Source organism: Bufo bufo, chromosome 4 (assembly GCF_905171765.1).
Source record: "Bufo bufo chromosome 4, aBufBuf1.1, whole genome shotgun sequence".
NCBI lineage: Eukaryota > Metazoa > Chordata > Amphibia > Anura > Bufonidae > Bufo > Bufo bufo.
Window position 1 is genome coordinate 35159032 of NC_053392.1, and position 15613 is coordinate 35174644.

General features: G+C 44.5%; 1 protein-coding gene across 1 annotated transcript in view; it reads right to left on the bottom strand.

Moving 5' to 3' along the window:
- Positions 1 to 527: 527 nt before the first annotated feature.
- KCNK3 (potassium two pore domain channel subfamily K member 3) overlaps positions 528 to 15613 on the bottom strand; it is an 80647-nt gene continuing 65561 nt past the window's right edge. Inside the window, exon 2 of the mRNA XM_040430949.1 lies at positions 528 to 1670. Coding sequence (XP_040286883.1) covers positions 817 to 1670 — 854 coding nt within the window. The 3' untranslated portion in view covers positions 528 to 816. The remainder of the gene's footprint in view (positions 1671 to 15613) is intronic.

Sequence of the window (15613 nt, forward strand, 5' to 3'; positions counted from 1 at the left end):
TCAACCTGTCATGAAGAACAATGGAAAGCTCATGCATCAACAGTGTCTTTTGGATATTTTATGGCCATATCTGCATTATGACCATGTTTGAAGATGTTCTGCTACAACTTGGACAAATGTAAATAGTTGGAAATTGCATGTTTGGTGCCATTTAAAAAAAAATTGACACAGAATTGGCGGACTGAGCTGTAGAAATATTAGGACTCACATGGAACAATAGGAAATATGTTATGATTTTTATCTCTTTATTGAACCATCCAGTGCATAAACGAAGCTCGTCCAACATTTTAATCCCATCCCAGGACCTTGTTCTCGGCCAAGAGGAGAGAAAATATATTTGTGTTATAGCATCCTACTCCTGGATGTAGCTGAGTGATGCCACCTGAGGTTTGCCAAATCACACAAATGTATCTTCTCTCCTCTTGGTCGTGAATAAGGCCCTGGGATGGGATTGAAACGTTGGCCAAGCTTTATGTGCTGGATGATTCAATCATGAGATAAAAATCATAACATATTTCTGAGTGCTGTGGTGTCTAATGCTATCTACTAGAGGAATTTCTCTACCATCAGAGCATCAGTCAACCCCTTGGTAGAATGCCGACGAGATACCTCTACACCTGGAACCATAACCTGGATTCTTCTTGGGCTAATTTTTCTTCTCACTTTGATACATGATCCCCCAACTCACAATCACTTATAGCCAATCAACATGAGGGGTCAGATGGTATGAAAATAAAGAACACTGTACATTTGTGTGAATACTCTAATTTCAGTAGGCAATTTGTAATAAAAGTCTATATTGTGGATGGATGGGGACTACACAGAACTTCGCCGCTTCATGAGTCCTCGAAACGTAGAGAGACTGTGCAGTCCTGTGGATACAGAGCTGATGGCTGAATGTTGGTTGTTACAGATACATCCATTGGATGGTGTACCCATGCATCGACCAGGGGAGTGGTGGTTCTGTTCTACACAAGTGTCCGAAGTGGACAGGTCTCGGGGGATGATCATAGGAATGGAATATTGTAGTTTTTCCCTACTTTTGTACCATAAACAAGAACACATGGACTGGAAGTGAAGAACTTCAGCATACACATTCCGAAAGCCACCTGTTGAAGAACTTGTGTCGGTGGTATGTAGGCTGGAGGGGCAATTTCTGTTCAGTAATGCCCGATGTTCAGCATCCCGTTTTTCGTCCTCGGCATTCATGGTCATGAATCGAAGAACTACCAAGTTAAGGAAAGCTCCTATGACGGTCAGTCCCATTAAAATGTACACAAAGCTGAAGGCAACATACTGGGGCTTGTTTTGGAGAGCAGCGTCTTTCTGGAGGGCAACATAGTCTCCAAATCCAATGGTGGTAAGGGTTATAAAGCAGTAATAGTAGGCATGGAAAAAGCTCCACTGCTCGTAGTAAGAGAAAGCTGCAGCTCCGATGCACAGGGTGCTAATGCAGGAGAAGAAGCCGATGATGACCATGTTGGCCATAGATACGTCAGGCCGTCTCAATCCAAGGCACTTCTTAATACGGTAGAGTAGATACCTGACTAAGGTGTTAATCCTCTCACCCAGGCTCTGGAACATGACCAAAGTGAGGGGGATTCCCAGGAGGGCGTAGAACATGCAGAAGACTTTACCTCCATCTGTGCTGGGAGCAGCATGTCCATAACCTACAGAACACAAAAACATCACATTAGAGATCGGAGCAATCAAAACTATAATGTCTGCAAATACTCAGTGATGGCCCCTTTATGACTGGAGGCTGAGCAACTGGTCTGCTCTGTATCTGGACTGGATAATTGCAACTGTCTATCTATCTATCTTAAGTAAAAGAAGGCAGCGCTCCAACAGTTCAGTGAAAAAAAGTGGATGGTTTATTAACCCATCTAGCAGCAACGTTTCAGCTCTACTCAATGGAGCCTTTGTCAAGCTGTAGTGACATGTGCAAAGTGTAATACACAGTGGCGGATTATAATAGGGTCGTTCGGGTCGGTAGCCCCGGGCCCGGCATCCCTGGGGGGTGCAACGCAGACCTGAACGCCCACATACTGCGGCGGGGCATGGGAGTGAATAGTTCCCTGCCCCGCCGCCGATCACCGACATGGGCTTCAGGCCTAGTAGGCCTGAGCCCTATGCGGTAGTGAAATCCCGGCGCAGGCGTGCGTGATGACGTCATGGCGCGCCTGTGCCGGGAGGGACGCAGGACAATGAAGAATGCCTCACCATGCCGGACACAGGTAAGTATTAGCTTTAAATTTTTAGTTTTGTTTCTGTGTGTGCCAACTTTGGGGGGCAGGGGGGGGGGGGAAAGAGGAGGACATGGGGCAGTGTGGTAGCAAATCAGTTCAGGGGGGAGGGGCAGATTGTTAAATGGGGGCAAATCACTTCATGTGGGGCAGATAGTTACTTGGAGGCAAATTACATCATGGGGTGCAGTGTGGGGGCAAATTACTTCATGGGGCAGTATGGGGGAAATTACTATATGGGGCAGTATGGGGGGAAATTACTATATGGGGCAGTGTGGGGGCAAATTACTATATGGGGCAGTGTGGGGGAAATTACTATATGGGGCAGTGTGGGGGCAAATTACTATATGGGGCAGTGTGGGGGAAATTACTATATGGGGCAGTGTGGGGGACATTACTATATGGGGCAGTGTGGGGGCGTATCTATTAGGGGACATTATTTTTGGGGACACTATACAGGCATTATTACCTGGAGCACAATATAGGGTGTTATTATTACTGGGGGCACTCTAGAGGACATCATAACTGCTGTAGACAGGGACCTTTGGGATAATTTATCAAACTGGTGTAAAGTAGAACTGGTTAAGTAGCCCATAGCAACCAATCAGATTCCACCTTCCATTTTTGACAGCTTCTTTGGAAAATGTAAGGTGGAATCTGATTGGTTGCTTTGGGCAACTAAACCAGTTGTACTTTACACCAGTTTGATAAATGACCCCAATTATGAGAAATCTAACGTGTCTGTGTAACAAACTCTGAAGAGACGAGATGCGGCTGAAAGAATTTGTCATGGCGGTTTGGGTCAAACGGAGGAGAAGAGGAAAGAGAAGATCTACATGACAGGAGATGTCACTGGAAGTAAGAGGTATGTGGTGCTGTATTCTCCTATATGTAGAGTGGGCTAAGATTTAAAATTGTAGATGTCATCTACAGTCCTGTGTAACAGCCCAGATAACAGTGATAACTTTCTGTGTGCAGATAATGAAGTAGATGTTCCCTGCAGTTCTATGTAACACCCCATATAACACAATAGTTCACTGTGTTATGTGGGGTGTTACATAGGACTGCAGGTAAGATCTATGACATCTGTTAGGAGATGGTGGGGGTCAGACTCCTGGCACCCCCGACAATCAGCTGTTTGAGGAGACCGCGATGTTCCAGTGAGCGCTGCAGCCTCTTTACGCCTTACCATGCACAGCGCCGTCCATGTGTTAGTGGCTGTGCTTGGTATTACAGCTCAGACCCAATCACTCAGATGGGATTGAGCTGCACCTAGGCCATGTGACCGATGAATGTGATGTCATATGGCCTAGGAAGAGACTGTGACCCTCATGAAGAACCGCAGCCTCTTCATACAGGGAGGGCCCGTGTGGGGTAGACAGCCCTGGGCCTATCATGCACTTAATCCGCCCCTGGTAATACACATATAGTAAACCCAATAAAAAAATGTGATTACATGATTGATCCAAAATTCTGGATTATACAAAAAATCTTCCAATATAAAAGTGCACAATCTCATCTTATCCATGACATAATTCATCATCTTCATTCCATGATTTGTAAAAGTGTCTATAATGAAGATATCCACATAAAATCCATATTGTGTCCGCGATTATGATACAAAAAGAAAATCAGGTGTACATGATGTGTTCAACAAAAACTAATAGAAAACCGTTGAGCAGTCTCACATGGTGCCGGTGATACGCAGGAAATGCGGTCTGCACAAGCGTCGCAAGTCCGTCCTCTCGCGAGAGACGGGATTAGCATTATAGGCATAGGAGACCCCAACGAAGATGGCCACGGATTTAGAGAAGCCCAGAGCGCATGCACCTGCCCAAAACGTTCAGGTACGCCCCCTGGGAGAACCTATAGCCGTGAATACATTATATATAAACCAAGCGCCTGTATACAGTACAGACCAAAAGTTTGGACACACCTTCTCATTCAAAGAGTTTTCTTTATTTTCATGACTATGAAGGAATCAAAACTATGAATTAACACATGTGGAATTATATACATAACAAACAAGTGTGAAACAACTGAAAATATGTAATATTCTAGGTTCTTCAAAGTAGCCACCTTTTGCTTTGATTACTGCTTTGCACACTCTTGGCATTCTCTTGATGAGCTTCAAGAGGTAGTCCCCTGAAATGGTCTTCCAACAGTCTTGAAGGAGTTCCCAGAGATGCTTAGCACTTGTTGGCCCTTTTGCCTTCACTCTGAGGTCCAGCTCACCCCAAACCATCTCGATTGGGTTCAGGTCCAGTGACTGTGGAGGCCAGGTCATCTGGCGCAGCACCCCATCACTCTCCTTCATGGTTAAATAGCCCTTACTTCCAAAGTTTTCCCAATTTTTCGGCTGACTGACTGACCTTCATTTCTTAAAGTAATGATGGCCACTCATTTTTCTTTACTTAGCTGCTTTTTTCTTGCCATAATACAAATTCTATCAGTGTATTCAATAGGACTATCAGCTGTGTATCCACCTGACTTCTCCTCAACGCAACTGATGCTCCCAACACCATTTATAAGGCAAGAAATCCCACTTATTAAACCTGACAGGGCACACCTGTGAAGTGAAAACCATTTCAGGGGACTACCTCTTGAAGCTCATCAAGAGAATGCCAAGAGTGTGCAAAGCAGTAATCAAAGCAAAAGGTGGCTACTTTGAGGAACCTAAAATATGACATATTTTCTGTTGTTTCACACTTGTTTGTTATGTATATAATTCCACATGTGTTAATTCATAGTTTTGATGCCTTCAGTGTGAATCTACAATTTTCATAGTCATGAAAATAAAGAAAACTCTTTGAATGAGAAGGTGTGTCCAAACTTTTGGTCTGTACTGTATGTACCGCGCAGAGGCCCAGTAGGAGGAAATAAGGTCTACTTATGGGCCGCCATGGTATCCCAGGTTCAGGAAGGAATCGCCGTCCACATAGATATGCCAGCGGCTACGCCAACATGACAACCATAGGCGGCCTCAAGGGAAACGGTCTATATTAACACCAGGGGGTAGAGTGTCCTCTCCAGGGGCGGGCTGGGCCGGGGGGCAGGGAGGCAATTGCCCCCCAGGCCGCCCTAAATAAACGGCCGCTGGGCCGCCCGTCTTAAAAAAAAATAAAAATTTTTTTATTCTTCAGGGCCGCACCGCCGATCACCACAGGCGGCGCGGCCCTGGATGTCATTGCGGCCGTGCTGTGTGCTGTGGGGCAGGGGAGGGAGAGGCGTGTCCCTCCCCTGTTCTTCTGATAGGCCGCAGGCACTAATGCCTGCAGCCTATCAGAGGCCGGCTCAGGCAGCGCGATGACGTCATTATCATCGCGACGCCTGAGCCCGGCAGCACACAGCAGGGACACAGGCCAGAAGAGGCTTGCATCGCTGCTGATGGAGGTAAGTATTAGTGTTTTTTTTTTACTTCTTTGCGGGGGGCTGGCACTATGGGGGGGGGGGGGGTGGATCTGGCACTATGGGGGGGGGGATCTGGCACTATGGGGGGGCTTGCACTATAGGGGGAGCTGGCACTGTAGGGGGGGCTGGCGCTATGGGGGGGGGGGGATCTGGCACTATGTGGGGCTTGCACTATAGGGGGAGCTGGCACTATGGGGGGGCTGGCACTATAGGGGGAGCTGGCACTATGGAGGGGCTGGCACTAAAAGGGGGCTGGCACTATGGGGGAGGAGCTGGCACTATGGAGGGGCTTGCACTTTAGGGGGAGCTGGCACTATAGGGGGGCTGGCACTATGGGGGAGCTAGCACTATGGGGGGGCTGGCACTATGGGGGGAGCTAGCACTATGGGGGGACTGGCACTATGGGGGGGCTGGCACTATGGGGGAGCTGGCACTATAAGGGGGCTGGCACTATGGGGGAACTGGCACTATAAGGGGGATGGCACTATAAGGGGGCTGGCACTATAGGGGGGGCTGGCACTATGGGGGGGGGAGCTGGCACTATGAGGGGAGCTGGCACTATGGGGGCATTTCTTGCTGGCACATTATGGGGGGGGGCACCATGGGGGAGAGGAGCACTATGGGGGTATCTGGGGGCTCTAAAGGGGCTTTTTTTTAATTATTGGCACATTCTGGGGGGCACTATAGGGGAGAGCAGCACTATGGGGCATCTGGTGTTACTATAGGGGCATTATTTGGGGGCACTATGGGGAAGTGGGGGCTCTAAAGGGGCCTTTTGTATTGGAACATTATGGGGGGGCACTATGGCATTTGGTAGCACTAAGGGGGCATTTTTTACTGGCACATTATGGCAGGCACTATAGGGGAGAGCGGCACTATGGGGCATTATTTGGGGGCACTATGGGGGAGTGGAGCAATATTGGGGCATATGGTGGCACTAAGGGGGGGAATTTCTTTTACTGGCACATTGTGGGGGAGAGGAGCACTATAGAGGCATCTGCTGGGGGTACTAAGGGGCATTTTTTTACTGGCATATTATGGGGGACACTATGGGGAAGGGGGAGAGGAGCAGTATGAGTGCATTTACTGGGGCACTATATAGGGGTATTTTATACTGGCATACATTATGGGGACATTAGCTCAACTGCGGGCACTAAGCGGGGGTATTTCATGTACTGTCATATTATAGGGAAAATTAGTACTACTAGGGGGTATTATGGGGAGCTTTACTACTACTGGGGGCTATGAGGAACATGATTACTAGGGCACTATAGGGGCATTATTACTACTAAGTGTGCTCTGGCAGAGAATTATTTCTATTGGTGGGATTTTGGGGGGCACTGTTACTTTGGGGGCACCCTGGCATAGTATCAGCTTAGCACAATAATTTTTGGGGGACATTATCTTTATACTATTAGTGTCTGAGCGCAGTTATTTTTTAGAGCACTGTGTGCCAATAATTGTTTAAGGGGGCACTATCTGTGTGGTAGTAGTATTCCCAGGGGTACTGTTTCTGCAGTATAGTATTGGGGGCATAGCGGGTACAGTATTGGGGGCACTATCTGTGTGGTAGTAGTATTTCCAGGGGGACTGTTTCTGCAGTATAGTATTGGGGGCACTATCTGTGTGGTAGTAGTATTTCCAGGGGGACTGTTTCTGCAGTATAGTATTGGGGGCATAGCGGGTACAGTATTGGGGGCACTATCTGTGTGGTAGTAGTATTTCCAGGGGGACTGTTTCTGCAGTATAGTATTGGGGGTGGCAGGAAACTAATGTCTGTTTCTCAATCTCTGCAGAGACGGGAGATAGAAGAAAAATCATCATGGCGGTCTGGTCTGAATGGAGAAGATGAGGAAAGAGAACTTCTACATCAAAGGTGACATCACTGGATGTAAGAGGTATGTGGCGCTATGAAGGAGAGGAGATGCTCCGGCTCCTCCTCCTGCCATTTGCAGAAGGAGGATTCAGAGCTGGGTGAGGACGACGAAAGGGGGCAGCAGGCCACGGGCGGGTGGCAGATGGTGGGGGATAACCACAAGCTTTGAGCAGGATCTGGGGAGGGAGGAGAGCAGAGGAGCTTCCTGGCTGTAGCTTGTTATATAAGCAGGCAGTGCAGCCAGGACAGGCCCCCCCTCTCCGTATGATGTGTAGACAGGCCTCAATTATAGAATGTCAGCTGTACAGTGTGTGTTGGGAGTGGCCTATTAAATGTAGGAGGGGCTTTTAATAGTGGGCGGGGCTAAAAATGGGCCACTTGACTGGATTTGCCCCCCAGGACTAAGGCTGCCAGCCCTCCCCTGGTCCTCTCAGGGATCTCCCCAACGGGAGGGAACAACACCCAATTAGGAGACGGAATCTGGTGTCACATTTGTGGGATCCAGAGTCCCAGATCCAAGTCCTGGAAAAAAAACACATGCATATAATAAAGTATGGCAAATATTGGGCATGGTATAAATAAAATAAAATAAAAAAATATATATTTGCCATACGTTATTATATGCATGTGGTTTTTCCAGGACTTGGATCTGGGACCAGATTCCGTCTCCTAATTGGGTGTTGTGCCCTCCCGTTGCGGAGATCCCTGAGAGGACACTCTACCCCCTGGTGTTAATATAGACCGTTTCCCTTGAGGCCATATTCGAATTCACGATATTTTGCGAATGTTTGGGTGAATATTCATCATAAATTTGCGAATTCGAGAATTCGCCATTATTTTCTTGATTGCGAAAATTGGCAATGTAATGCGCACGCGCAATACAGGCGTGGGTCACTTTTGCTACATTTTTCAAGCTGCCAGAAGTTTCCTGAGACTGGAGAAAATGGTTGGCACGGCAGAACATTACAATAGCTTTATGTGCAGATAGAGTCAAGTGTTCCAATGTATTCGTGATTGCGCTAATCGCAAATTAATGATGCGCATATTTTTGCGCAATACGTGAAACTTCACATTGAAGTGGCGATATTCGCGAATAAAATTCGCAATTGGAATATTCGCGCCCAACACTACACTACACAATGCTCAAATAATACAGTGATCAAAATGTATAGTAATACAGTGCTGAAATAATACTGCCATACAGTGATTAAATAATACCGTAATAGAGTCCTTAAAACATACAAGCATACAGTGCTCAGATACTGTCATACAGTCCTCAAATCATAGAATCATACAGCGCTCAAATAATACTGTCATACAGTAATCAAATAATATCCTAATAATCACACAAATAACGGAATCTGACAGTTCTAAAATATTACTGTCATATAGTGATTGAATAATACTGTCACACTGCTCTCAAATTATACCATCATACAGTGCTCAAATAATACCATTTACCATTATATAGTGCTGAAATAATGATATCCTACAGTAAGCAAATAGTGCTGCCATAAAATCATCACATAATATTGTTGTAGTTTCATCATTACCGCTCAATAAAGCCATTATAGAGTGATCAAATAATACTGTCATCCAGTGATCAAATAGTAAAGTCACAAATTGAATAATGCCCTGTGACACGGGGATATTTTCCTCCCAGCATGTGCGGCCGGGCTGGTTTACAGCCAGATGAGGTCAAATACCGGACCAGAGTTTAAAGAGGACCTTTCACCGATTCTTACCCTATGAACTAACTATACAGACATGTAGAGCGGTGCCCGGGAATCTCACTGCACTTACTATTATCCCCGGGCGCCGCTCCGTTCTCCTGCTATGCCCTCCGGTATCTCCATTCCCTAAGTTATGGTAGGCGGAGTCTGCCCTAGCGCTGGCCAATCGCATTGCAGAGCTCACAGCCTGGGAGAAAATAACCTCCCAGGCTGTGAGCTCTGCGCTGCGATTGGCCAGCGCTAGGGCAGACTCCGCCTACCATAACTTAGGGACTGGTATCTCCGCCTATTATAACTTAGTGAGCGGAGATACCGGAGGGCATAGCGGGAGAACGGAGCGGCGCCCAGGGATAATAGTAAGTGCAGTGAGAGCCCCGGGCGCCGCTCTACATATCTGTATAGTTAGTTCATAGGGTAAGAATCGGTGAAAGGTCCTCTTTAAGTGCCGGCCCGGGTTTTGGCAGCACCTGGCTGTCCTTAAATAGGCAGCTGGGCTCAGTAGAGATGCAAGTAATACCACCATCCAGTAATCTGATACTCATGAGCCTCCGGTTCCAGGCTGTTTGTGACGGCCCTTTAGCTGGTGTGGCTAATGTGCCACGTGAGGCCACGGCGTTTGCAGACCCCATAATGTTTGACCGACAGCTGAAAACAAAATCCCCCCCCTCCTTATAAGAGGCACCGCCCCCCATCCACCCAACACTGCAGCATTACCTACAACTCCAGTCAGTATAAATAGTGCTGAATAAGCCTTAGAAAGTCCTGAGACAGAATTCTGGCCCTTAAAGGGGAACTCTCACCTCTCCTGACATCTCTGTTTTACTGATTAGCTGCATTCCACATTTTCATTTGAATCTATATTGTTTCATTCCTCTATTATTCCTACTAATAGGTTCTGAGTAAAGGTCCATGTGGGCGTTACCAGTTGGAAGTGTGTCTCTGCACAGTCTAATTACGGCACCACTGATTGGATAGTGTCAGACTGTACAAGGACACACCCCCTACTGGTAACTCCCAGGTGACATCTGCAGGTGACATCTACTACATTATCTGTAGTCAGAGAGTTATTACTGTGTTATCTGTGGTGTTACATAGGACTGCAGGTGACATCTACTACATTATCTGTACTGAGAGAGTTATCACCGTGTTATCTGTGATGTTACATAGGACTGCAGGAGACATCTACTACATTATCTGTACTCAGAGAGTTATCACTGTGTTATCTGTGGTGCTACATAGGACTGCAGGTGACATCCACTACACGATCTGTACTCAGAGAGTTATCACTGTGTTATCTGTGTTGTTACATAGGACTGCAGGTGACATCTACTACATGATCTGTACTCAGAGAGTTATCACTGTGTTATCTGTGGTGTTACATAGGACTGCAGGTGACATCCACTACATGATCTGTACTCAGAGAGTTATCACTTTGTTATCTGTGATGTTACATAGGACTGCAGGTGACATCTACTACATGATCTGTACTCAGAGAGTTATCAATGTGTTATCTGTGTTGTTACATAGGACTGCAGATGACATCTACTACATGATCTGTACTCAGAGAGTTATCACTGTGTCATCTGTGGTGTTACATAGGACTGCAGGTGACATCTACTACATTATCTGTACTCAGAGAGTCATCACTGTGTTATCTGTGGTGTTACATAGGACTGCAGGAGACATCTACTACATTATCTGTACTCAGAGAGTTATCAATGTGTTATCTGTGTTGTTACATAGGACTGCAGATGACATCTACTACATGATCTGTACTCAGAGAGTTATCACTGTGTCATCTGTGGTGTTACATAGGACTGCAGGTGACATCTACTACATTATCTGTACTCAGAGAGATATCCCTGTGTTATCTGTGGTGTTACATAGGACTGCAGGTGACATCTACTACATTATCTGTACTCAGAGAGTTATCACTGTGCTATCTGTGGTGTTACATAGGACTGCTGGTAATATCTACTCCATTATCTGTACTCAGAGAGTTATCACTGTGTTATCTGTGATGTTACATGGGACTGCTGGTAATATCTACTCCATTATCTGTACTCAGAGAGTTATCACTGTGTTATCTGTGGTGTTACATAGGACTGCAGGTAACATCTACTACATTTTCTGTACTCAGAGAACTATTACTGTGTTATCTGTGGTGTTACATAGGACTGCAGGTGACATCTACTACATTATCTGTACTCAGAGAGTTATCACTGTGTTATCTGTGGTGTTACATAGGACTGCAGGTGACATCTACTACATTATCTGTACTCAGAGAGTTATCACTGTGTTATCTGTGGTGTTACATAGGACTGCAGGTGACATCTACTACATTATCTGTACTCAGAGAGTTATCAGTGTTATCTATGATGTTACATAGGACTGCAGGCCCCCGTCTTTTATTATTAGTAGAGATGAGCGAATTTCATATTTTGAAATTCGTTCACGCTTCGTTTGGTGGTAAAAGGTGAATTGCGTTATGGATTCCATTATCACGGACCATAACGCAATTCTATGATGGAATGCATAACGCAATGCCTTTAGAGGCATTCCGTTATTCATTCCGTCATAATAGAAGTCTATGGACTGCAAAACGGATCCGTCATAGAACTGCGTTATGGTCCGTGGTAACGGAATCGATAACGCAATTCTGCTTTTACCACCAAACGAAGCGTGAACGAATTTAAAAATATTTAATTCGCTCCTCTCTCATTATTAGTAATTAAAACCGAAGCATAGAGTTAGTTGACAATTCCGGCTCTGCTACATCTGTTTTCCCAGATGTCCTGCTCTGGAGGACTCGCACCTCCGCTCTGCTCCGCAGTCTTAATAGTTTGGATTGTGTCATGGAAAATTGCAGAAGCCGGAGCACAAAGTTCAGAAGAGCTGGCGCTGTGCTCGCCGCTGGCCGCCCTCCAATCCCTCCTCGTCCTTCTTGCTCGCACTGAATCCTCGCGTCTTCTCCTCCTTGTTTTCTTCTCATTGTCCTGGCTCTATCTACAGAAAGCTTTCAGTAAGAAGTGATAGTGCTGGGATTTTGCGCGCCGTCTGCCTGTCTGCGCGCTGCGAGGTGGTCTGTGCACTGACATTTCCCAAAAGATGATACTTTAGCAGTCCGCACAGCGTGCAGCAGACAACGCGTTTGTCACTGAACACAATTTATGAAGTTTTATCTTTTTGGTAGTTTTACATAGGACTGCATGCAAACTGACTGAGTAATGCAGGTCCTCGCTGAAGTATAACTTAGATCCCCAGGGGCCCAATGCAGAATCTGTACCAGGGCCCCCACCTTCCATCTGCTATACCCATGGGTCCAACAAATGACAAACTCAGCTCTGCTACGTTTTCCTGGATTTCAATGAAAAGTGCGAAGAACAGCGCGGGGAGTCTGCGCCCAGTAGATCACGTCCCTGGTCGGGGTGGATGATGGGGGAAGGATGGAACGTTCACACTATTTTGTAATAGACTTTTTGTGTTTCAGTTCTCTGCCATGTTTAAGACCTCTTCTTGCAATCATTGAATGGAAACCTCAGAAGACTATTTTACTGGCAGCAGCAGTAAACGCTTACAGATGTAGCAGAGTCATAATGCATTAACCGGATGGGATAACTCAGCAAGTGTGTGTGCTAACCCACATGCTGGGGGTTGTAGTCCCAGCTGTAGTAGTCTGCCCAATCATCTTATAATAGACGGGGAGCTGTAATAGATCTCCGCATCTGCACTGGATATTATATTACTAAATGAGAACACGATTATCCCCATCCGTAATGTCCCTCGGTGTCATCGTCCCCTGTGGCCGCTATTTACAGCCCGGTATGTGCGCAGACACTACATCTCCGGGACGTATTCATAGCTCTGCTATATTTCAGGACATCAGTAATAAAGTAAGGCAGAGGCCTCCGGTATTCGGCAGAACTCCGCAGCCTTCATAAATCCTCCCCGGTGAGGGCTTCTTCTCCAGACGTGATCCAAACTTCTCTTCTGCTCTGTCGCTGGGGCAGATATAGACTTTCATTATAGATTCTGACCTTTATAACACTGCCATGTCGTGCCGAATGTACTCACTGCAAACCCATAGTCAAAATTCTGACAGATAAAGAAGTCATTGTGTTAAATAAATACATAGCAGTGCCACACAGTGCTGACATAATACAGCCATATAGTGCTCACATAGTGCAACCATATAGTACTGACATAATACAACCATATAGTGCTCACATTGTACAAGTACAACCATATAGTGCTCACATAGTACAACCATATAGTACTGACATAATACAACCATATAGTGCTCACATAGTACAACCATATAGTGCTCACATAGTACAACCATATAGTGCTCACATAATACAACCATGTAGTGCTAACATAATACAGCCATATAGTACTGACATAATACAACCATATAGTGCTCACATAGTACAACCATATAGTGCTGACATAATACAGCCACACAGTGCTCACATAATACAACCATATAGTGCTGACATAATACAACCATATAGTGCTGACATAATACAATCACATAGTGCTCACATGGTGAAACCATATACTGCTGACATAATACAACCATATAGTGCTGACATAATACAACCATATAGTGCTGACATAATACAACCATATAGTGCTCACATAATACAACCATATACTGCTGACATAATACAACCATATAGTGCTGACATAATACAACCATATAGTGCTCACATAATGCAGCCATATAGTGCTTACATAAAGCAACCATATAGTGCTCACATAATACAACCATATAGTGCTTACATAAAGCAACCATATAGTGCTCACACAATACAATATAGTGCTGACATAATTCAACCATATAGTGCTGACATAATACAACCATATAGTGCTGACATAATACAACCATATAGTGCTCACATAATACAACCATATACTGCTGACATAATACAACCATATACTGCTCACATACTACAACTATATAGTGCTTACATAATACAACCATATAGTTCTGACATAATACAACCATATAGTGCTCACATAATACAACCATATAGTGCTGACATAATACAACCATATAGTGCTGACATAATACAACCATATAGTGCTCACATAATACAACCATATAGTGCTCACATAATACAACCATATAGTGCTGACATAATACAACCATATAGTGCTGACATAATACAACAATATAGTGCTGACATAATACAACCATATAGTGCTGACATAATACAGCCATATAGTGCTGACATAATACAACCATATAGTGCTGACATAATACAACCATATAGTGCTGACATAATACAACCATATACTGCTGACATAATACAACCATATAGTGCTCACATAATACAACCACATAGTGCTGACATAATACAACCATATAGTGCTGACATAATACAACCATATACTGCTGACATAATACAACCATATAGTGCTCACATAATACAACCATAAAGTGCTGACATAATACAACCATATATTGCTCACATAATACAACCATATAGTGCTCACATAATACAACCATATAGTGCTGACATAATACAACCATATAGTGCTCACATAATACAACCATATAGTGCTTACATAAAGCAACCATATAGTGCTCACATAATACAACCATATAGTGCTTACATAAAGCAACCATATAGTGCTCACACAATACAATATAGTGCTGACATAATTCAACCATATAGTGCTGACATAATACAACCATATAGTGCTGACATAATACAACCATATAGTGCTCACATAATACAACCATATACTGCTGACATAATACAACCATATACTGCTCACATACTACAACTATATAGTGCTTACATAATACAACCATATAGTTCTGACATAATACAACCATATAGTGCTCACATAATACAACCATATAGTGCTGACATAATACAACCATATAGTGCTGACATAATACAACCATATAGTGCTCACATAATACAACCATATAGTGCTGACATAATACAACCATATAGTGCTGACATAATACAACCATATAGTGCTGACATAATACAACAATATAGTGCTGACATAATACAACCATATAGTGCTGACATAATACAGCCATATAGTGCTGACATAATACAACCATATAGTGCTGACATAATACAACCATATAGTGCTGACATAATACAACCATATACTGCTGACATAATACAACCATATAGTGCTCACATAATACAACCACATAGTGCTGACATAATACAACCATATAGTGCTGACATAATACAACCATATACTGCTGACATAATACAACCATATAGTGCTCACATAATACAACCATAAAGTGCTGACATAATACAACCATATATTGCTCACATAATACAACCATATAGTGCTCACATAATACA